This window comes from Ixodes scapularis, unplaced genomic scaffold (assembly GCF_016920785.2).
Source record: "Ixodes scapularis isolate PalLabHiFi unplaced genomic scaffold, ASM1692078v2 ptg001568l_1__unscaffolded, whole genome shotgun sequence".
Lineage (NCBI taxonomy): Eukaryota > Metazoa > Arthropoda > Arachnida > Ixodida > Ixodidae > Ixodes > Ixodes scapularis.
Window position 1 is genome coordinate 3,611,102 of NW_024610167.1, and position 24,775 is coordinate 3,635,876.

The 24,775-nt window shown below is 48.1% G+C and overlaps 1 protein-coding gene across 1 annotated transcript; it reads right to left on the reverse strand.

The window, feature by feature from the left end:
• Positions 1-22,089: 22,089 nt before the first annotated feature.
• LOC115317160 lies at positions 22,090-22,821 on the reverse strand (the record flags this gene model as incomplete). The annotated part of the gene is made up of 1 exon (XM_029976752.4): positions 22,090-22,821. A coding segment is annotated over exon 1 (696 nt), but the record flags the coding sequence as incomplete, so codon positions are not given.
• Positions 22,822-24,775: the final 1,954 nt, after the last annotated feature.

Genomic DNA, 24,775 nt, shown 5'->3' on the forward strand with positions numbered 1-24,775 from the left:
GGACTGCTTGCTGTCTGCTTCAATTTGCAACAGCACACTAGCGCCAGCTGAGCCTCTAGCGTTTCTTGTAATAACTCTATGGAGGCAACAAAGCGCACGAAACAACTGGATTTGGATTTGGATTCGAAGCTTTCGAAGTCGCAGTTGCTCGAACGGATATAAGCGGCGAACGTTTTTCAAAATATAAAGTATACATTAAAATGAACGGATCATCGAGTGTCGAACACTGCGTATGAACTTGAATGAGAATATTTTTGAGAGAAATTTGTGAAGTGTCAACACTGCGTGTAAAGAAACTGGCGCCGCAAGTAGCCGATGCGTCGGCAGTAGCCGATACATTAAAGACTAATTAGTGATTTACGTGAGCCTCGACAGTCCTCCGCCAGTGGCGCAGCGGCACCGCGTTGGCCTTCGGAACGGAGGGCGCGGGTTCGACGCCCCCCGGGGAGGCGGAAGAAAACTTTCTTCTGTGTGTTTTTTTTTTGAAATATTTATTATATATATGATGGTGGTGGTGGTGTGGAAAACTTTAATTCAGTCTAACACCCCTGCGACGCTCCCTCTTTAACGACCGCTCTGGTCCGAAAGGGTTCTGGTGCAGCTGAATACTGAATAATGCGGGTTCTTCTACCTTTCGTGTCGCCGGTTTTTGTACCTCTCGTGACTCGACGTGTTTTCGCTCAAGAACCTTGAAGGTCGTCTGAACGACGAGACATATAAGGTTTTTCCTTAATAAAAAAATCACATCAGCCCGTTGACCACGCGGCTGCGGCCCATCATATTGTCACGGTTGGTGACCAAAAGAAAACAGGAAATAAACAGGGAGAAATATACGTTTAATGTGGCGAACTTGTGCCGAAAATAAAGAAGGAAACAGAAGAAAGCAGAGCGTCGCGGGCGTCGAAGTCGGCGTGTCAGCAGAATCGAGCGCTAGGGCGAGACTGACTCGACAAGGTCGCGGGCGGCCTCTTATCTAGAGTGCGCCGCTATCTCGAAGATTCGGCAAAAGCGGTTCGAGCGTCGCGTGATCGGGGCGAGAATGAACACGCACTTTCTAGAAAACAAAAGTAGGGATAAATGATAGAAGTTACGTGCGGTACATGAATAAACGGGAACTTTCTGGAGGACCGTGACCGAGCGTTGCTTTCTCAGCCTTGAGCGCGGCATTACTCCCCCCTTTAAAAGTGCATCGTCCCGATGCAGTGTAAAACAAATCAAAATAAAAAAGAACGATTAACTAAAGAGTCTTTTGGAGCACAAAACGTCCACAGTCCTATCGAGCGTAGTACGGCTTCAGGCGCACGACGTGGACGACCTCAGGTCGTGGTGGGCGGCGTGACGATGTTCGTGTTCCGTCGGGCATCACCTCGTAGTTCAGCTCGCCGAGGCGACGAAGTACCTTGTATGGTCCAAAGTACCGTTTCAGCAGTTTCTCACTGAGGCCGCGGCGACGGATGGGCGTCCATACCCACACCCTATCTCCGGGCTGGAAGTGGACGTCCCTGCGACGAAGGTTGTAGCGGTCGGCGTCGACGCGTTGCTGGTCTTGAATCAGGAGTCGGGCGAGCTGGCGAACTTCTTCGGCGCGTTGAGCAACCGCCTGGGCGTCGTCGCTCTCGTTGTCAGATGGCTCATGGGGCAGCATGGCGTCCAGCATGGTCGTTACCTTCCGACCATGTACCAGCTGGAAAGGGGTGAATCCAGTGGTCTCTTGAACCGCCGTATTGTAGGCGGACGTGACGTAGGGCAGCACCTCGTCCCACGTCTTGTGCTCTACGTCGACGTACATAGAGATCATATCGGCGATTGTCTTGTTGAGTCGCTCCGTCAGCCCGTTGGTCTGCGGGTGGTACGCAGTTGTACGACGATGGCTGGTGTGACTGAGTCGGAAGATTTCTTGGGTCAGTTGTGCCATGAACGATGATCCGCGATCTGTAATCAGAACTTCTGGAGCGCCGTGCCGGAGGACGATGGACTCAATGAAAAACTTGGCAACTTCCACAGCAGTCCCCGAAGGAAGAGCTTTCGTCTCGGCGTACCGCGTGAGATAATCTGTGGCGACGATGATCCAGCGGTTCCCCGACGTCGAAGGCGGAAAAGGACCAAGTAGATCCATTCCGATCTGCTGGAAGGGTGCAGTTGGAGGAGAAATAGGCTGCAGGAGTCCGGCCGGCCTCGTCGGAGGTTTCTTGCGTCGCTGGCACTCGTGGCATGATCGTGTGTACAGGTGGACGGTCTTGGGGAGCTTGGGCCAGTAATACTTTTCACGAATACGGGCCAGTGTCCGGCTGTATCCAAGGTGTCCGGACGTCGGGTCGTCGTGACATGCTTGAAAGATCTCCCCTCGAAGGTCGGTCGGGATTACCAGCAGCCACGGCGAGTTGTTGTTCCCGAAGTTCTCTTTGTAGAGTACACCTTGTCGGATGGCGAAGGTCGGCAGTACTCGTGAGAAGACACGTGGCACGGTACTCCTGCCCCCTTCCAGGTGCTCGATTAATGCGCGCAGCTCAGGATCGTCCCGTTGACGTCGTGCCATATCGTCGGTGTTCACTGCCCCTAGGAAGCACTCGTCGTCATTGTCGTCGCTGCAGCCGGAAGGGGTTTCGACGGGGGCTCTGGACAGGCAGTCGGCGTCGCTGTGCTTGCGGCCTGACTTATAGACCACTGTCATGTTGAACTCTTGTAGTCGAAGACTCCATCGAGCGAGGCGTCCTGACGGGTCCTTCAGGTTCGCAAGCCAGCAGAGCGAGTGGTGGTCCGTGACTACACAAAACGGGCTCCCGTACAAGTACGGACGAAACTTCGTTATTGCCCAGACGACCGCAAGGCATTCTTTCTCAGTCGTGGAGTAATTTTTCTCCGCCTTGGACAATGTCCGACTTGCGTAGGCGATGACTCGCTCGATGCCTTCTTGCACTTGGACTAGTACTGCGCCCAGTCCCGCGTTACTTGCGTCCGTGTGAATTTCTGTTTCCGCATCCTGGTCGAAATGTCCAAGCACAGGAGGAGTCTGGAGTCGTTGTTTCAGTTCGTCGAATGCCTGCTGTTGCTCCTCGGCCCATTCGAACTTCTCGGCGTCCTTCGTGAGATTCGTAAGTGGTGCGGAAATCCTTGCGAAACCCCGAACGAAGCGTCGATAATAGGCACAAAGTCCAAGGAATCTTCGCACGGCCTTCTTGTCTGTCGGCGCTGGAAATGCCGCGACGGCGCGAGTCTTCTCGGGGTCTGGGCGGACGCCTTCGTTACTAACCACGTGGCCAAGGAACTTCAGTTCGTCATAGGCGAACCGGCACTTTGACGGCTTGAGTGTGAGTCCGGCGGTCTGAATGGCTTGAAGAACAGCTCGGAGTCGTCTCAAGTGCTCGTCGAAGTCAGCTGAAAATACTACGACGTCGTCAAGGTAGACGAGACAACTCTGCCACTTCAGCCCTGCCAGCACGGTGTCCATGGCACGCTGGAAAGTTGCTGGCGCCGTGCATAGTCCGAAGGGCATCACCTTGAACTCGTACAGTCCATCCGGCGTGACGAAGGCTGTCTTCTCTCGGTCCCGTTCGTCGACCTCGATTTGCCAGTAGCCGCTCTTCAGATCCATCGATGAAAAGTATCGAGAGTGGCGCAGCCGGTCTAGAGTGTCGTCGATGCGGGGGAGTGGGTAGACGTCTTTCATCGTAACCGTGTTGAGCTGTCGGTAGTCCACGCAGAACCGAAGAGTTCCGTCCTTCTTCTTAACCAGCGCGACTGGAGAGGCCCATGGACTGCTTGAAGGTTGGATTATGTCGTCATTCAGCATCTCTTGAACTTGCTGATGGATCACCTCCCTTTCCTTAGCGGAGACTCTGTACGGCGATCGATGCACAGGGCGCGCGTCGTCCTCGGTAACGATGCGGTGCTTGGCAACCGCGGTCTGGCGCATCTTCGACGACGTCGCAAAGCAGTCGCGGTATTCGGCGAGGAGGTTAGCCAGCTGACGCCGTTTAGGGTCCGGAAGCTTAGGGTCAATGTCGAGCTGCGCTGGCGACGTACTGTCTTGCTGGGGCGGCGAGGATTCGTCAGTAATCGCGGTGATTTCGGCGGGGTTTCGGAGTTTCTCGATGTGGCCCACGGCTGCACCTTTTGTGAGGTGTTGCGTTTCGTTTCGGAAGTTCGTCACGAGGGCCACAGTCCGCCCGTCCTGAAGTTCAGCTACTCCCCTTGCGACGCCTATGCCTCTTCCCAAAAGCAATTGGAGGCTTCCCTCGAGAAGAACTTCGCCACAGGAAGCTTCATCGATCCCGACAAGTACGAAAACACTCGACCGCGGTGGTAGGTTTACGTGGTTTGCGAGGACTCGGACCGTGGGTGACGTCGCTTGGGGTCCCTCCGCTGGTGGAGCAGGTTTTCGTAGCGTCAGCCGGTTTGTTCCGAGATCGATGACGGCGCCATACTCGCAGAGAAAGTCCATTCCGAGGATAACGTCCCTCGAACAGTCTTGCAGAACGACGAACTTGACAGGGCACGTTTCACCGTGGATGTCGACGCGAGCAGTGCATCTCCCGACTGGTGTGATGAGATGTCCTCCGGCGGTTCGTATTTGGGGTCCTTCCCACGGCGTCATGACTTTTCGAAGGCGGCGGGAGAGCCTCCCACTCAAGACTGAGTAGTCTGCTCCGGTGTCCACGAGTGCCGATGCGTCGAGGCCGTCGATCACAACGTTCAGGTTGTTAGACACCGATGCAGGAGCGTCGTTGTGATGCTTGGGGTCGGGAGAGTGGGAGCGCTCCGTCGTTCTTGGAGGCTCTTTACGTCGGTTGTCTTCGGCAACTCCACCTCCAGGGGTTGCAGCGCCTAGTTTCCCCGGTGAGGAGCGAGGGGTGACAGGCTTTCACGTCAAGGTCGGTGCATCGGCGAAGCTGGACGTCGGGGCGATGGCGACCGGAACTCTCGGCGGGACGCAGGCTCGGGGGACTGGGGTCGTCGCAGGTACTCGTCGATCTCCCGAGGGCGTTCTCCATACCGGGGGTGCGGGTCGTTTGGGTGGAATCCGCGCAGCCCGAGTCGTCGGTATGGGCATCGGCGGTACACATGGTCGGCTTCCCCGCAGTGGTAGCAGAGCGGGCGTCGGTCGGCCGTTCGCCACACATCGGTCTGCCGGGGTACACGAGGCTCCTGGCTGGCGTACTGGGGCTGGTCGTCGCGGCGTCGGTCGTGCTGCGGCGCAGGAGACTGGCGTCGGGGCGGCGCGACATAGGCGCGAGGAGGAGGCGGTGGCCGTCGGGCCACTGCGGCGTAGGTCACGGTGGGCTCCTCGGGTGCAGCTACGTTGGCAGGAGCCTCCAGTTGAATAGCCCGCTGAACCTCGTCGCGGACAACTTCGGCTATTGACACCGAAGCCGGCTGGTGGGTAGCAGGCAGGAGCTTCTTAATTTCCTCCCGGACGACGTCCCGGATGATCTGGCGAATGCTGGAGATGCTGGAGCCAAGGTCGCAAGCGGACGGCGGAACCGCGCTGACGCCGGGTAGCCTCTGGTAGCGGCTGGCTCGGGATTGCAGTGCACGCTCAATGTACGTCGCCTCGGTTACAAATTCTTGAATCGTCGTCGGTGGGTTGCGTACGAGGCCACCGAAAATGTCGTCCTTCACGCCGCGCATCAGGATACGCAGCTTCTTTTCCTCGGTGGACTGAGGGTCGGCGCGGCTGCTCAGGCGGAGGACGTCTTCAACGAAGCTGGTTACCGTTTCGTTGGGCCCTTGAGTTCGTACTTGAAGGAGGTCTTCCGCTCGCTGTCGTCGTGTCTGGTTCGTGAATGTCTCCTTCAGGCCAGCGATACAGGTGTCCCACGACGTAAGCGACGCCTCGTGGTTCTCGAACCACTGCCTCGCGGTACCCTCCAAGGAGAAGTAGAGGTTTTGGAGGCGCTGCTCAGTGGTCCATCCATTATGGCGTGCTACACGTTCGTAGTGCAGGAGCCAGTCCTCTACGTCTTCGTGGGTCTCGCCATGGAAGGTTGTCGGGGTTCGCTGGGCAAGAGGCAGGTAGACGACGGCGGCGGCGGTCGGGGACTGCGATTGCTGGTCGTCCATCGTCGGCCTCGTAGGCTGCCTGGTCCTAGGTGGCAGAAGTCCGTATTCCGGGTGTAGACCTTGGGTTCGGCGACTGGTCCGAGTTTCAGGTTCCGCGTTGAGTGGTCTTGTCACAGGGCTTGGAATCGGGCTTGCACTGCGGGCCCCGGGAGGGGAACGCTGTACGGGCATGCGGTACCCCGCACCTCCACCAAAATGTCACGGTTGGTGACCAAAAGAAAACAGGAAATAAACAGGGAGAAATAAACGTTTAATGTGGCGAACTTGTGCCGAAAATAAAGAAGGAAACAGAAGAAAGCAGAGCGTCGCGGGCGTCGAAGTCGGCGTGTCAGCAGAATCGAGCGCTAGGGCGAGACTGACTCGACAAGGTCGCGGGCGGCCTCTTATCTAGAGTGCGCCGCTATCTCGAAGATTCGGCGAAAGCGGTTCGAGCGTCGCGTGATCGGGGCGAGAATGAACACGCACTTTCTAGAAAACAAAAGCAGGGATAAATGATAGAAGTTACGTGCGGTACATGAATAAACGGGAACTTTCTGGAGGACCGTGAGCGAGCGTTGCTTTCTCAGCCTTGCGCGCGGCAATATATCATACGCGAGATTCAAGGACAGCTTTTTTTTTTCTTTTTTTTTCGCGACATAGCTTTAAATCGCCTATTTTGTAGCGTGCAAAGTTGCGGAGCCTCCTCGACTTTGGGCTGCTCATTCAGCGAGGCGGTGGCGCATCCCCCAGACTATTTAACATTCGAGCAAAGTAAAGCAAAGCAATGGCCGCGCGGTCTGTTTGGAAGCTGAACTTAATTGCCGCCGCGACCGTCCGATGCGCACAACGGTTGCGGGGCTCGGGGGGTGCCGTGTCTATAAAAATTAATGTGTCGACGAAAAGTCTATCGACCTTCCGTTGGGATTGAAAGGCGTAGATGAAGCATATGCGAAACGATGGACCCTACCGTAAGTACGGGTTTCCACGGTGCGTGATTGCAGACGAACGCACAGTTGCCGGTGAATCGGGGACTCACTGAGCAAAGACAAATCGCGTGACATAGTTGTGTCAGCACCTCGCGAGCCCGCGACTCATCACATGCTGGCAAATATGTCGCGACCCATATATCAATTGTTATAAAACGCCTCTGACGGCGCCGTCAGAATACCGCGAGCAACAATTAATCAGGCACTTTTGATAAACATTGTGCGCAAAGAAAGTCCCGATGGCCGGGAAATAAGACGCTTTTGATGGACCCGAAGTGAAACATAAAACTTCTGACCACCATTAGACCACCTCTGACGGCCCATCAAGAGTGTCCAACAGACCATTAGGCGCCGTCAGGAACCTCTGACGGACCATTTAAACGCATCTGATGGTCCATCAGGACAGTCGGATGGCCGTCAGGAATGGGCTAATGGTCCATCAGACTTTCTTGATGGTTCATCAGGAAGCCTGATGGGCCATCAAAGAAGTCTAATGGTACATCAGGAAAGTCAGATGGTCCGTCAGGAATGTCCTGATGGTCCGTCAGGAGTGGGCTGATGGTCGATCAGACTTCTTTGATGGTCCATCAGGAAACCTGATGGACCGACAGAAAAGTCTGTTGGACCATCAAGAAACTCTGATGGTCCATCAGGAAAACCTGATGGTCTTTTCGATCGGGCAGCGACTCGGTGAAAAAAGAAGTCCAAAATAGCTTATTATTAGCGGAACTGGCCACCTTCAAACACGGTCTTCTAAAACTCCCAATTGACACCAAAGTTTCCTAAGCGTTTAGCGTAAGCTTAATTCTGCTCGTATCAGAAAGGTGTCATGCATCAAAGTTCGGCAAAAACTCAGATTCAACCGCACGTTTTCGCCCGAAAAATGGGGACCACCAAGTTGTTTGATTAACTTATGAAAAATGGCGAACCATTTTCGGTGGCGGTCTCCGAAAACGACTACCGTCCAGCCGGCGTCAAATGGCTTATAGATTCTGAGCAGCGAAAAACATGCTCGCGTGCGGGCCAAGACAGGCGATCATAGGCGGTAGCTGGGAAAGACGAGGTCGCGAGGAGGAGGAGGTGAGGCGTAGGCAACACCGGCGTGTTCCGGGATCAAGGTTCCCCTCAAGGGAAGCTCCTCAGAAAAAAACAAAACAAACAAAAAAAAACTGCCTTCTCTTTGACAAATAATAAGCGTAACAATTTGATTTCCACAAAGGAGTCTCTGCTTTTTGTCGTCTAAAGCTCGAACACTAAATCACAAGTAGATGACGATGGACCAAAGACCTTTTTTGATTCCATTCAACATCGCATCACGCCTTTAGCGGACTACAGGCAAACTAATGGCGATTCCAATCCATAAGAACCTTTAGAGGCAATTCGTTTGGAGCTGCCGCCATTATGGGCAAAGAATGTCAAGGGTTCGTTGGCACAGGTGGAGTCGCAATTCCGACTGCCCCGTGCTACGTCACAGGCCACGAGGTATCTTTATGATGCCTCGTTGTTGCCAGCTGAGGTCTCAAACGAACACGAGAATATTCTCGCTATCGCACACATTATCCAAGACTATACGCACCTCAAAGCAGCCACTCTCGCGTAACGACCGACACGGAGCGCAGTCGGCTTCAGCAACTTCTCAAAATAGAGGAAGTTGGAGATATTCGAATCTCGCAACTCCTACGTCGCAAGCGACAACTCCTGTGGGTCACGCCTTGCGATGCGGGCACGTCCCTGCTCCGACAGCTCTTTCCAGCGTTTGCCGAACAACATGGCATACTTCCTTGCAGCACGGAGGACATGCCCCTGAAGCCCCTGGCTGACTTTTCGGACCGGCTTGCCGCGTATCCACCATTGACGCCACGTCTGCCTGTACATTACAGATGACGAGGAATAAGGCTGCTGCGCCTTCCAAGGGCATATTGTACCGATGCAGCCGCTTAAAGAAGGCTATTTGCGACTTGCACCGGCTTATTCCTTGGCGGTCCACCTCTTGCCGGAGACCAGGCTCTCACCACCGTTCCCCAGCTCCTGTGTCACCGGACGGTGGTAAGTGCTGGTACCACCACACGTTCTGACATGCAACCCGCGTGTGCATACCGCCGTGTTCGTGGAAGGAAAGCCTGAGCAGCGGTCACTAGCAGCGGAGGGTTATCCCGGTTCACGAAGGAACCGCTGTTTTCCTTCGTGAATCGCGTCGCTGGCCACCGGTTTTTGTGGTCACGAGAGCTCAGGTCAGCGTTATTTTAGCATCACAACCTGACGAGCATCGCCTCGTTCAAACATCCCTCCTCCAGTCATCACGACTTCGTTCATTTTCACTTCTGGCCAAAGCTCCGTGGTCATCAACTTTTACCTACGGAGGACAGTTCAGGGTGTTCATTGTCGCGGGCATTTGCATGATCCTTCTGGTAGCCCATTTTCCCAGATACTTCAATCTAAGCGCGTACTTGCATTCTCGTCGCCTGGTTGACGCAACGGCGTCGCCCCTTAGTCAACGGCATCGCATCATCCTACGTTGTCTCAGAAGCACGAACAGAGTAGAACTCCTAACTTCGTCGAAACGGTCCGGCATTCCGGCAGTCATCATATTCTGACCACCGGGCCCGCAACGTTGGTGCAGCTTTGTTGTTGCAAGGATGAAAGACTCACCATCGTCCGCCATGAATTTGACCACATGCTGCAACTGAAAATCATTGGTGGTTCTGCGAGCAACAGGAATCACTCCTGTACGTGTTACCCAAAGCCATCGCCCCTGACTGGCAGTCAAGTGGTTATGACCGCGCACTCAGCGCCCACACCGTCCACCGACGTGTATCCCCTTCTGCGCTTTCAGAACTTCCCCGGACACCTGGCAGGCAAGACGATCTTCAGCAAGATCGACGTGGTTAAGCGGAGCATCAGATCCCAGTAGAGCCCTCCGACATTCCAAAGCCGGTATTCGTAAAGCCATGTGGTCTCTACCAGTACGTGCGCACAATATTTTTGTTGCTAAACGCCGTCCAAACGTTCCAGGGTTTCATCAACGAAGTGACCAGTAGCCTGGACTTGGTATTCACCTACCTCGACGAGCTATTCATTGCGGGCACGAGCTCATCCGCTGAGGAGCACAAACTACACTTCCAGCTCCTCTTCGAGCGCCTCCCGTTTTTCTGCCTTGTCCACTCAGGCAAGTGCGTATTCGGCGTGTCGGCTATCAAATTTCTGGCTCATCGTGTAACATCCGACGGCATCAGTCCATTACGAAACAAGGTGAAAGCGGTGCACTACTTTTTGCAGCCTACGTCTCTGCAGAATCTCCGCGAATGCCGTGGCCGTCTTACTTTCAAACGCGTTTCATACTTAACTGTGTCCGAATTCTCTAGCCTATAACTCATATTTTACGCACAAAAAAAGCCCAATTTATCAGTATAATCGTCTGACGCAGAGGAGTCTGCTTTGTCGCTAGCCAAGGAAGCCCTGGATCTGAACTGTGGACACTTGGCGAAAAACTCGGCGACATATCTGGTGGACTTTAATGGCCCGCGTCAAGGACAAGCGCGACGCCAACCAATCACGGCCGCCAGATTTCTCGATGACTTTTTCGCCGAGTGTCCAGATTATTGTCCCGGGTCGACGGAACCGTCCTTGTTCAATACCCTGCTGACGCCCCACTTTGTGTGATGACGGATGCCTGAGCGGCGCTGTCGGCGCCATCCTACAGCAATGCATCGAAGGAGATTGACATCTACTCACAAAAGATGAAGCCACCGAATACCAGGTACAGCATATTTGAACCAGTGCTGTCGGTCAATTTTCTTAGTGTGAAGCACTTGCAGCACAATCTGAGGGGCAGCACATTTCACATATTCAACGACCACAAGCCTGTCACTTTTGCCATTAGAGGCAACCACACCAACTATTTTGCCCGCGAGATCCGACAATTGACATTAATCTCCGAATTTACAGTCGACATTCGAAACTTTCAAGGATCCAAGAATTCCTCATCAAACAATTTTTCACAAGTAGTGGCTCTTTCACCCCAGCCTGTGCAAGTTGGACTTTTAAAAAAATGGTCCAAGAACGTCGGGACGATTTTGAAATGTTGGCATAGCAGAAAAAAGAATCATCGTTGACGACCAACGACATTTCTTTGCAGCTGGGCTCCTTCACAATAACCTGCAATACGTCCACTGGCCAACCACGTCCCTTCAAATCGCTTTCGTTTCGGAGGGTGGTTTTCGAGGCCTTGCACAACCCATATTACGCAGGGATTCGTAGCACGCAGCGTCTGTGCCCAGCATGCTATGTATGGTCCAGGGTAGAAAGTGGCATACGTCGCTGGACCAGAAGTTGTCCACAGTGCCCGCGCACCAAAGCTACGCGTCACAACATCACCCTGCTTGTTAGCTTCGCTCTTCCCGAAACCCGATTCCACCACGTTCACCTGAAGCTGGTTGAAACCCAGCCACCACGCCAAGGCGTTACCTACAGCCACCCTGCGTGGGCAGGTAGACAAGATGTGCCAAGGCAATCTTTTTCTAGAGCATCACCGCCAAGACCGCCACAAAGCCATTTGTCATGCTTTGGCGTCTTGCTTTGGAGGCCCGTTTACTATGACCCGAAATCGCGGAAGGAAATTTGTGTGTGCTTTGTCCACTACTTTGTCTCCATTTCTTGATATACGACATATTCAGAAGAAAGCCTCCCACCCCTCGGTTAGAAGAATGGCGCGACATTTATACCGACAGTTGAGGGCCTTACTCACAACAGAAAAGGACTGGAGACATTTGCCTCAGCATCGTTGTCTCGTACTTCTAGGCATCAGATGTGCTTTCCAACCCGACTCAGTCTACACGTCGGCTTAGCACGTCGGCTTAGTTATTGGGGAAGGCTTTAATCCTGTGGATGGACAATTTGTCCAATCATCGTTCTCTTACATTAATCGTTTGCGAGAAATTTTAGAGCAACTGCAACCACCTCATCCCAGAGCTCCTTTTCCCCGCAATGTTTTTGTGTCCCAAGACCTGGCAACTTATACCACGCCTTCATCCGCCGAATTTAGTCAAGAAGACTGACACCGGCATATGACGGCCCGTTTAAAGTACCGCAACCCGCGCTAAAGACGATGACATTTGTTTACAGTGACAAGCAACAAGTCATCACCATGAAACCCGCCTTCATTGACTCCCGAGGCTACCCCTGCAGCCTTCACTTTGCTTCCGTCGCGCTCCGGAAGCGGCAGGATTTGCAAACGTAGATAGGTAGGTTTTGTAGATCGTTTTTGCCGTCCCCCAGTGCACTCCACAGCCCGCTACGATACGATACCTCTAACTCTACAGTCAACGCTATCGACGAGCAGGCGCACTAGCGGCTTCTTAATTGCGGAGACCTTAGCGGAGGAGGAAACGTGGTTTACCAAATCTCACTAAACCGGGCTGTGACGGGGGCCTCTATATTGTTTCGGATGTGTTTATCATATCCTGACTTCTCAACTCTCAAGCGCCGAAAGTACTAAGGAAGATGTGGGTTTTAGCGGCGGTCTCCTTTACCACCCGAAGACGGCGACCACCCAGGCGGTGACAAACGTCCCGCAAAAGTCGAACAGCGAAGAACATGCGCGCGTGTGAGCCATGAGCCGCGCCCCTGGAAGGTTGCAGGAAAAGACAAGGGCGTGGGGAAAGACGGCGAGGCGGAGGCGAAAGCAGCCCGTTCCAGGAACAAGCTTCCTCTCGGGGGGCGCCCCCCAAAGCGAACAGCTGTTTTTTCGATATAGAATAAACAGAACCGTTTGATTTTCACTAGGAAGTCGGACGTCTTTCGTTTTCGTAGTCTAGGACGCGAACACCAACCCACAGGGGTGTTAAGCAGTGAGCAGATCTGAAGGATCAATTAAAGTAAATTATTTGTCACTTTCTGCGGCTCAAGCTTAGCAAGGACAGGACTGCTACACCAACAATATCAGCGATATGGACCTGCTGTTCCCGTAGAAGTAATTCGGAAATCCAATCACTAGAACCTAGGATGGAAGTTCGGAGGACGATAGAGCTTCCCAAATATATTTTTAAAATTTAAAACAGTCTGCGCTTTGGCACTATTAGTTTGACCTTCCACGACGGTTCATTTCATTGCATTACATTATTTGCTTTGATTTGAACGCGGAAACCAAGCGTGGTCTGGGACCAGTTTATTACTGCCGACTTGACACTACAAGAAAGCAGAAAAGCCCCCGGGGTGTTACCTATGCTATCAGATACACAGTGTTATCACAGTACCTTCAAGCACGTCTAGTCAAATACTGAGCTACCGATACAACACTGATCTCCCCTTATTTCGCGACCACCAAACATGTTAGGCAGGGCCACAGGTACATCACGTGTGGCCATACCTGTCAGGCTAACTTTTGGGCCTAATGAATCGCCGAGGAGCTACTGGTCCTACCTTCTGCCGAGGGAATGTTCCTCTACTATTCTGTACCATGGTTGATTTTCAGTAATATTTTTTTTAGGTTATTATCCAAATGGTTTTCCTGGTATTTTTTATACATTTCTAGTTCACCGTCTTTCCGAGTCACGTAAATAACAACTCGTCCCCCACCCCCCCAAAAAAATAAGAAAAATACATTACACTTTGGAACAAGTAAAAGATTATAGAAATGGCGAAACAAGAGCGATAGGCAGTCACGATTAAAACGTGCCTTTCCCACTAATCTGGCGGGAGGAAAACGATTTTCAACCAGATACCGAAAGTTCGGCAATTAAAGGTGGCGGCCCTCGCGTAGACATGGTTCATAATTACCGAAAGCTTAACTCTTTAGTGTCAGTAGTCATCCGAGAGCAACAACTCAAGTGATACACTTTTTCACGCATAGAACGTACTCCTTAATAAAATTAGTCTCCTCTGCCGCAAGGGCAAAGATAAATGCTCTTACCGGTATGCTTAATCGAAGTGGATCTTCATAACAGGTAACTCGTCCTTTAAAACTAAAGCATACAGTGAATTTAAGGTATGATGTCGTGCACTAATGGCCTCAAAGCTGCGAGAACAAAAATAAGAATGAATATAGATAATCTGACTACACCTCTGTCTAGTGCGCGAAATTAATTCTAAATACACCTGCGCCTTCTTTGAGGTCGCATTTTCTCTCAGTCGTTCGACCAGAAGATGTGCTACACTGGCGCAATCTTTATCAGTAGTGATAATTCAAATACATGTTTACAAAAATAGGCTACCCTTTTTGTGACACCAGATTTCCGTCATTCTGTTCTCGAACCACGTCACAACAATCCCGAATGGGATTAGTAGTACTGGAAATAAATAAATAATAATAATAAGTTTGAAAAACGCGTTACTTCTTGCGTTAACTCTAATCGCTTTTATTTTTGTTCCTACTTGAAAGTTTGAAAGTTCATTGGGATTTTCACGGGCCAAGCCCGGTATGGAGGTAGTGGCAAAAGGCATTTCTGCCTGACTGGGCCACTACCCCCCATAGTTTACAGAAGTGCAAAAGGTGGCACGGTATACAGCATTGTAGCATTCTTTTCTGCCTAAATATACATGCCTGTGTACGTAAAATACATTTCATGCAACACATTAAACAAACATTTCATTTCATACCACAAAATAAAATAAACTTCAGCATTATTTTCGGCTAATACGACAAATTCATTGGCTCTGCGCTCTGCAAGGTCTTCGTGAGAGTAGCGCCTTTTCAAATAACCTATATTCCTGGGCGTTCGGTGACCTCAGCTAAAAGATGGTCCCATTTCTACACTAACCAAGTATTTCAGAACTAACTGGTGCGCCAGAAAACGGGATTCAAGAATTTTCAGGATGAAACAATGCGCGCGTTAGGAAGGATACGAAAGAAGAGTCTCAGAAAGAGCTAAGGAGCACAAAAAATTGGCAGCGACGTTTATCTCCATAGTCCTATCATTGATTAAACGCAGTATTGAAGGTGCTAGTGTTTGAAATTATATCGAAGACATTAAACCCTATTTTCAGAAAGTGAAGACAAACCTTTCTTTACATCAATTTCCCCTCGATATTTTTCGGTGAAACTAAATTGGTGTACAGATCAGGTGACGTCAATTTTCCTGCAAGATTTAGCGGAGAAAGTTTATTTATGTACGCGTCCCGCGTATTCAGGTTACTTGACGTCAAGTTAGCCGCCAAATTTGGCAGGGTCACTTAAGATACTTAGGTCACATTACATCGATTTCAGGAGTATATTCAGCGGGTAAAATGAATTTTGGTATTTAGGTCACGTAACGTCCTATTACGTGATCTCAATTTACCCTCCGCTCGTTGTGGGTAAACGTAATTGGTGTAAAGATCACTTAACGTACAGTCACGTGACATCAATTGACTTATGTACCCTAAGCAGTAATTCAGTTTCCCTGCTAAATTTCGATGAGACAGGTAGGCGGACGGACAAAATGCAGGGATTGGAGGGCGCTGTTAAAAAAAAACATCTTAAGATTAAAAAAAAAACAAAAAAAAAACAATATGTACGACACGTACTCTGAAGGAGCCCAATATATGTCTCTGGAGCTCAAAGGAGTGAGCAGGACCTAGCTCTCTTGGTTGATTGAGCGCCCGTGATTTCACACTAGATCCTCCTGAAGCGGCGATTTTCAAAATTGGTCAATTTTATCAAAACGCGACGTAACCCGGGAAGTATGTCAGCTACGGGGTTACGTCCAGTTGACTAACGTGAAAGATGGAAGCCTTGATGTTGAGCCTCATGGTGACATCTTTGCAAGATAAAAATGCGTTCGTTATTAATCTGGCTGCTTTTGCTCTTTCAAGCGGGTTTGAAAAAAATAAAAACAGTTTTTATTCAGGTCGTTTAGTTTCATCCACTTCGAATGTAATAAACGAAAACATACTTCGCGTAAGTTTTGAAGTGCATTTTGCGTGTTGTTAGTATATCCCGAACGTCTGCTGCTCGTTCTATATTTCACACTACATCCACCCATAAGCTGAGAGTCCGGTAGAAGCTACGTGCCCCTTGAATCCGTCATACGTCTATTTCTTACCACGTGATCAGCTCCCTGATGCAACGCAGAGAGAGAGAGCGAGCAGGCGGTGAAAGGGAGAGAATTGACTGGTACGGCAATAGCTCCAAGAAACATGAGTATACAGAAGAGCGTTGCCCCTCTAGACATGTTTATAGTTCAGAATTCCATAGACTGTTGACGCGTGGGGATATTTTCAGGTGATAGGTAATGTGAGTCTCACCAGCTTATAGCAGACTATTCTGCCCAAAACTGTTCGCGGCTCTGCCGCAAAAGAGAGGTGATCGAGCGGAGCATTCCACACATATGAGGATGCGTTTTCATATACCACCTGTCGGAGAGGATGGTGCTTGCTCTTCGGGCACATGCCAGCAAGCATGGCACACTAGATGAGCGAGTTGGATAAAAAGGAGACTCATACAAAACACAGATGTTTTCCAGAGGCAAGATGCAGAAATATCAGCGAACAAGCTTAAAGCATGTTTGAAGCATTCTTGATCCGTAGAGAGGCATGATTCGAACACCTCCACAGAGAGTCTTTGCATAAATGCTACTGGATTTTCATGCAAGGAAGAAACAGGACTCGACCAGCATATACGGACTGTGTTTTACGGTGAATGAGAACTGTGACCGCAGATTTTGGAGTGAACGGCGCATAGTAGCTGCAACCTTTGACGGGTTGGTGAAAATTATTTATTATATCGTTTGATGCAGGAATACCCTCGTTTCCTTTCAGTGTTCCTGGAACAAAGCTGAGATGTGATCCAGAAATGCTAGATCGTGTGTGTAGTCGCCTCCGCATTTGGTATCGTGTTCTGGAATATTGGGAATGATATCACGCGAAAATCAAACGCCATTTGAAGTGTCAAATGTATACCTGCTTGTAATCGAGAAATTTAGGGAAACTTTTCAATTTCATCTTTCGGTCAATAGTAGTATAGATCATAAACAAGGGGACGGGAATATTTAGAAAGTCTTAAAATGTAAGCATTTCAACTGAGCATCATCAAAATAAAGAAAGCTGCAGAGAACTAAGCACATAGCGTCTATCGTAGCGTTCATTATCTCTAGAAGAGATGCGTCACCTTGACCTTTACTGTGGTAAAGACCTGGAAGTATAACATTTCCTCGAGCTAAAGAGCGTGGATGGTTGCACGATCTATGAATGACCCTAATGCCACGTTTGCCTGGCTTCACTCACGTACAGTGGTCAACAATCTAAGCGGACAAGGACATCGGCGATTTTTCGCTCTCTGCTTCGAAAAGATATCGGCACAAATCAATTCTTTGGGTTAATACCTCAAAGAAACGTTTCAGCCACGATGGTATATCTAATTGCGTTTCAATTGCCAGAGGAAAACAAAACTGAAACGGCGACCGCTTTTTGGAGCGTGAAGTGCTGCTAACTAGCGATGACACATTGTAGCCAAATACCCGTGCTGCTTTGTTTTTCTACTTCACTTTCCTTCTAATCTTTCCCGGCTTTGGGTTTGGAACATTTACAGCAGCCGCGATACACACTTAGACCCGCGAAAAGCTCTTGTTTAACTTAGCGAAAAAAAACCTACATTTTAAATACATTTTAGATGCACTTAGTACATGTATTTTTTTCGAATTTTTTGTCCGCATTTGAAATGCATTCAAATACATTTCTCGAAATGCATTCGAACGTATTTTTGGTCCACTAAAAGTATGTCGGAACATATATTATAAATGCATTCAAATGTATTCCAGAATTAATTAAATTTGCACCACTAGAGCGTTCCAAAATGTATTCAAAATGCATTTCTGTATTTTATTTAAATGCATTTTAGTTGTACAGTATTTATACGTTCTATTTATTTCTTACATAATGCTACTGAATATCCTCCGACTTAAAAAATGCAAGCCATCTAGTACAACAAGTGCACAAATTAATGCTCACTCAAAAACCACTCACAGGATGCTAGACACACAAAAGGGAACCGTCAACCATTTTGAGCATTTCACACAGATTGCAAGTAGAAACTGGTTTATTTTGTACTACCGGTACAATCGTAAACTCCATCCTCTCAGTCTTCTCGTTTTTTTTTGTTTTTTTTTATACATAGCTTTATATTTAGACAACACCATTTCCAAATTACTACAGAATGCACTTTTACGCTTAACAACGATAAGCACTTGCTATACCAACAACACTCACACGTGCGACGAAGAAAGAAAACAAAATAAATAAACAACAGAGGAAACAGAACTAGTGACTGATGTCCATAAAGGTAGAGAAAAAAAAAAGTTTCCTCTTGCACAACTTCTGGAACACGAACGTTGCCCGGACGCAAATCTAAACAAATATTAAAAACAAAGTCAAATAATAAAACACGCATTTCCAAAAAAGAAAAAAAAAAAAGACGCCTGCCGTGTGCTGTCGAAGATTAACTTTCGCCCGTCCGTTTAGGCCGGCGGCCGATGGCTGAAAATCTAACACGATGGAGGCAATCACGCGTCCGGCACTGGCGAATGCCGAAAGAACAAAGGTGGTCGGTCTCGGAACTAAGTTTTTCGCCTTGTGATCGCCTGGTAGTCATTCGGTCATCCCACGAAGGCCTGTAGAATCGGGAAGGCGTCCGGCACACCGGCTGACTGCCAGAAGGTACCGCAAAGTTGCACAAGAGGTGCCGCAGGATAGCCAGGCGGGCGGTAATATGGGCGCCACGTTGACTCGGCTGCAGCTGGCCGCCAGTGGCGGGCAGATTGCAGCCATGTTGAATCGGCCGTCTCTTCAGGATAGAAACGTGCACCTCGGAGCTTGAAAAGCTACACGAATGATCGAGAAACGTATCGTATGCTTTTCTGGAAGAGTCATGCAGCACTCCAGGAATTGTTCGGCGAGGATTCAGACGTTTTCCGGCTAAAAAACGTAGAAACTCACGGGGTCGATGGTAGAGACCTGACGCACGCTGGCCTCCTACTACAGTGCTGCCAACCGTAAAAAAAAAAGTGTGGATTTTTTTTTTAGGAATTGGGCGATTGAGAGTAACATGTGTACATAAAGAAAACTTCTTGCTCGAAATTTGCCTTGCTTTTTCAAGTCAGGTTTTGTGGAAGCCTACCTCGTGTAGAAACATTTATTATTATTATTATTATTTACAATACTGCGGACCTTTCGGTCTACGCAGGAGAGGAAGTACAACAGCACATAATAAATACATGATCATGCACTCTGTGCGGGTCAAGCGTGCGCAGTCAGTTCGAAGTGCCTGCGCATTCTTTACATGCATCACTTAATTAAAAAATTCGGTCAATTTGGCTCCGAATAGCTCAAGGCTGCAGAAACTGACAAGTTCTTCTGGTAAAGCGTTCCACTCAATTATTGTTCTGCAAAAGAATGAATATTTGAATACATCATTCCTGTATTGATACGGTGAAATGGCTTTAGTGTTGCTCGTTCTCCGGGAACGAGACGTCGAAGGTAGCAGATATGTTTCAGGATCTATTTTTGTCAGTCCGTTTGCTATAATGTATAATTCTTTTAATCTAGAAATTTTTCTTCTGTTTTCTAGGCGATCCAGCCGCGCCTCAGCTCTCATTGCGGTAACAGACGACGTACGCCTATATTCCGAAAAAATAAACCGTAAAGCAAGGTTCTCAATTCTTTCTATTTGTGTGACCTGTTTTCTTCTGTAGGGGTCCCATACGCAACTTGCATACTCTAATATCGGACGCACATAGGATTTATATGCAGTTAATCTAACATCTCTATTTGCATGTCTTAGGTGCCTTCTAAGGAACGCTAGTTTTTGATATGCCCTTGCACATATATAGTCCACGTGACTATTCCAGCGCAACTTATTACAAAAAATCACACCTAGGTACTTAAATTCATCTACTTTTGCAAGTTCTGTGCTCCCTATAGTGTAGCGGAAATCTAACACTTTCTTCTTGTTTGTAATACTACAAAATACCGTCTTATTAAAATTAATAACCATGCCCCATGTAGCACACCATGAGCTGATTACCCCCAAAGACTCATTTAGTAACTCCTGATCCTGAACAGTAGTAATTTTAGAAAATAGCATACAGTCATCCGCAAAAAGCTTAACATGTACAGAAGAAGGCAGATTCGAAGCTATGTCATTGATATAGACTAAGAATAAGAGTGGCCCTAAAACGGAACCCTGGGGTACTCCTGAATAGACTGCTAATGGGGGAGAGCATACGTTATTATAACAGACATACTGCATTCGGTTGCTTAAATATGAACGTACCCATGATAGCAAACTCCGATTCAGTCCTAATTTACGTAGCTTTTCGAGCAATTTGTCATGAGGAACACGGTCAAAGGCTTTCGAAAAATCCATACATATTACATCAACTTGACCACGCTCATTTATAACAGACGCGAACTCATGCGTACATTTAAGTAGCTGCGTGACCGTTGACAGACCCTGCCTAAACCCATGCTGGTGCTTATACAGTAAGTTATTTTCTTCCAGGTAGTGATTGATATGTTTTGATATAATATGTTCTAGGAGTTTGCAACATGTCGATGTTAAGGATATAGGACGATAATTCTCAGTTGCCATCTTGTTTCCGGACTTGTGAATTGGCACAATTTTCCCACATAACCAATCTGCCGGTAGCTTGCTCTGCCGAAGTGAAGCTTGAAAAATTACAAATAAGTATCGAGACACCCACTCTGCGTATCGTCTTAGAAAAACATTCGGAATGTCATCTGGGCCAGATGCCTTTTTATCGTTTATATTCAAAATCAAGTTAAAGATACCGCTTTCCGACAGAACGAGCTCCGGCATTTGTGACTGATAAGAAACATAGGCAGGGTCTCCCGACGGGTCACGTGACAGAGTAAAAACGGACTGAAAGTACTTGTTAAATTCTTCTGCAATTTGAAAAGGAGAAGAAACAGTTTCACTGTTAACTATGATTTGCGAGGTCACCTCCTTAGGTGATGAAAAGAAACGCCAAAATTTTTGTGGGCATTCCTTCAAGAACCGTGAGAGCGCGTTACCACAGTAGCTCTCTCGAGCTTGCGTGACGAGATTCTTTAGCTTTCGCCCTAATTCTGCTATCTCCGCGGAAGTTTTAACTTTGCTTTTCCTTCGGCGTTTTATTTTTCGTTTTAATTGTAGGATTTCCCTCGTAATCCAAGGATGGACCCTCTTTGCTCTGACGTTTCTTGAAGGGACAAAATTATATATACAGTGAGATACAATACTCTTAAATTTCCCCCATAGCTCACCGACGTCAGAGAGTTGACAAAAATCATCAAAATGCCATTCCAAGTAGTCGAGAATAGACACATCATCGGAGTTTTGAAAATCTCGAACAACACTTCCCGGACAAAAATTTTGGGACGACGATTTAGAGAGTTGAATAATGAATACCAGGATTTTATGATCAGAGACCCCGTCAATAACACCGACCTCGTCTGCTTCGATTGTATTACTAACGAAAAGCAGGTCTAGTGTTGCTTGGCCTGTGCCGGATACTCTAGTTGGGACGCTCACTAACTGTCGCATATTAAAACAAAGAGAGATATCTAACAGACGTTCAGAGGATGCGACTTCTGCTTTACCTACCTTACAGGACGTCCAATCAATAGTGGGCAAGTTGAAGTCTCCTGTTAAAATTACCTTAGTTTTATCGGTGAAGTGCAGTGCCATGTAATCATGTAAATCTTCTAAGAGTTTTGGCGGGGCATTTGGTGGCCTGTAAACGGCGCCTACAACAAAAACGTTTCCGTGGAATGTTAACTTACACCATAATACTTCTCCACTGATAACACAATTCATTGGCATCAATTCTATTGAATCTTTAAATGTAACAGCAACGCCACCGCCCCTCGATCCTCTATCTTTTCTAATCATCCTGTATGAAGGGGGAAGAATTTCGCTGTCACCAATACCACTGTGTAACCACGTTTCGGTGATAACAACAACATGGGGATCATGAGTCAACAAGATAAGTTCCAGGTCATCCACTTTATTCACGATGCTCCGAGCATTAAAACTCAAGATCTCCAATGATTCCTTAGGATGCATTTTCAGAGATAATTGGCATCATTTCATATTCCTTCGGTTTGTTGGCCGATTTTTTTCTTTGCACACTTGCCCCTTGGCGTCATCCCATTCGAAAATGTCGTTTCCAATCTTAATCTTGTCGTGTATCAGAAAAGCAGTTTCCCCATTATCACGATTTGGTTTGCTACTTTCCCATAGCAGTTTGCGCTTTTGAAGCGTCACCCATGAATAATCGTGCTCAAGTGTTATTTTGGTACCTTTTAGAAGTCTGCGTTTTTTTAGAAGATTATTCTTTTCATTGTAGTCGAGGAACTTAACAATAATAGGCCGGCTTCTATTTGTCTTTCGTCCAACCCGATGCAAGCGTTCGACAGAGTTAGTACGAATTCCAAGTTTTTCTACGAAAATACCGTCGAGTACCTTTGATCGAAGTATATCTGCCGTTTCACCGGCGTCCTCGGAAACACCATAAACCATAAGATTATTGCGGCGGCTTCGATCTTCTAAGTCGACCAACTTTCTTTGGCATTCAGTAAGTTCGGTTTGTACGGACGAAACATTTTTTTCAATACTCGTCATTTGATTCCTAAGCTCTTTTGTTTCTTCGACTGTGACTTCAATTTGTTCAACCTTTTTGGCCAGTTTGTCAAATTTGTTCTCAAATGTTTGTTGACTAGTTTTTATCCCAGCAAGCTCAGTTAGGATCACATTCTGTTTAGCCAAAATATCCTTAACCATTTCCTCCATCGTAGGTATACAATCATCATCCGGACCCGGGTTGGATTCGATATCCCCGCATGATAACAGGTCATGAATTACAGCAATACACTCAAGGAACAGCAGTACACACGTCCGGGGGCATGGCGGCGAGAAAAGACAAACGTTGCTAGTACGCTTACAATGCAAGGAGTGACTTCTGCTCACCTGCACGTAGAGCATGATAGGGTTAGCCATTGCTCCCGGAGGAGTGCCGCCATGCCCTCTGACGCTGAAGAGCTGTCGTGGCCTTTTTGTAGTCTCGTGAGCGAGACAAGTTGTCGATGTCGGTCTGGCTTCTTTGGCGAACACGAGTTTCCTGAAGATGTTTCCAGGCTCCTCGCTGGCTTGAAAATGGGCGTCGCTTGTCCAGTTCAGTTGCAGCGGCGACATGATGACTTGGCGTTCCGAAGAATCGCCCTGATGCGTCGGCGACCCCGTCAGTCCAGCCAAGGTGATCAAAAACTGCACGTAGAGCATGATAGGGTTAGCCATTGCTCCCGGAGGAGTGCCGTCATGCCCTCTCCGTTTATTTTAACGTTTATTTAGATTATGGCAAGCCAAATTATGTATTATTGTTGGTGTAGGTCGCGGTTATAGGGAGTATTCACTGGGGACACAGCTCTGTGCTTGACTGCTGAACGCGTGCCGACGGCGGGCTTTCACTGATATTTTGCAAAGTGCATTTCGCACCATCAAGAGTGCCGGTCTTAGCAGCCTATTGATGTGAGCCCGTTCTGAGCATGAGCTCTAAACATCGACCTCAAGTATATCGTCCAGTGAATACCCTCTATAGCATTCCACGACTTTATGTATAATTGCATTTGGACTGTGCCTAATTCATATTTACCACACTGTATTTTTGTAAATGTATTTACAACATATTTTTGAAAATATATTTTTATACAAAGCAAAGAAAATTTTTATTGACTCAAAATATGTGAAATGCATTTTGAATGTACTAACATCGCATAAATGCCTTTAAAGCGTATTTGAGGTGTTCTTAAAGTACATTTAAGAAAACACTTATTTTTGCGTATTTGGAGAAATACATTTTAAGAATATACGAAGGACAAAAAAAATGCATTTTAGTGTACATTTTAATGCATTTAGAGACAGAAAATACGTTTAAAAGCATTTAAAGCACATTTGGATATATTTTGAACGTATTATTTTTCACTAAGGGACGCGCATTTAGCTTGATGTAAGCGCAGTACGTGCACACTAAAACTTTGGGCCAGTATGTATACTTCACCCACTTTGTCCTCAATGATTAGAACTTGGTGCGCCCAATGGCCGTGTTAGGGTGAGCCGCCTTAAACAACCTGCAAGTTTAAAGAATAGACCTCGTCATAAAACGTTTTGAAACGTATTTTCTTTTGTCCCTTTGAGACTATGCTTATAAGGTCGACCCATTTTGTTCGGGTTTTGTTTGTAAGCAGTTGAGTTTATCTTTGGTGGAGTAATTCAGTGCCGCCTGAACGTCCTCCTGGCTCAGCCTCATACTTGCGTATGGTTCAGGAACTGACCATACCAGGGGGATTAAGCTCTCGACTACTTCCGTCCGGCCGCGTATATTTATGACCTTCGTCCGGTCCGGTGAATTGCTTCCGATTGCCGCGCTCCCAGCGGGGGTTGGCACTTGTTATTTTGTTTTAAATAAATATGATTAATATATTTGATGAAGTAAAATGAAGGTGAAGTTGTTTCGAAGCTGTGAATTGCGTTGACGGTTGTTATCGTAACTTTCTCTTTCACTCTTTCAACGTGTCTGGGCGCGCTTTCTCTCTCTCCGAACTCGCGCCCCGAGATGCGCTGGCCGCTGGCGCCGGGAAGTCGGCGGACCGCTAGAACGCGCGAGAGACGCGAGCCCGGGAGCTGTTTCGTTTCTGGGAGTACGTCACGCGAGATTCGTGCCGCGTTCGTGCGCGCGGGGCTTTCTTTTTTTTTTTTTTTTTCGTGGAAGCTCGTTGTTTTTGTA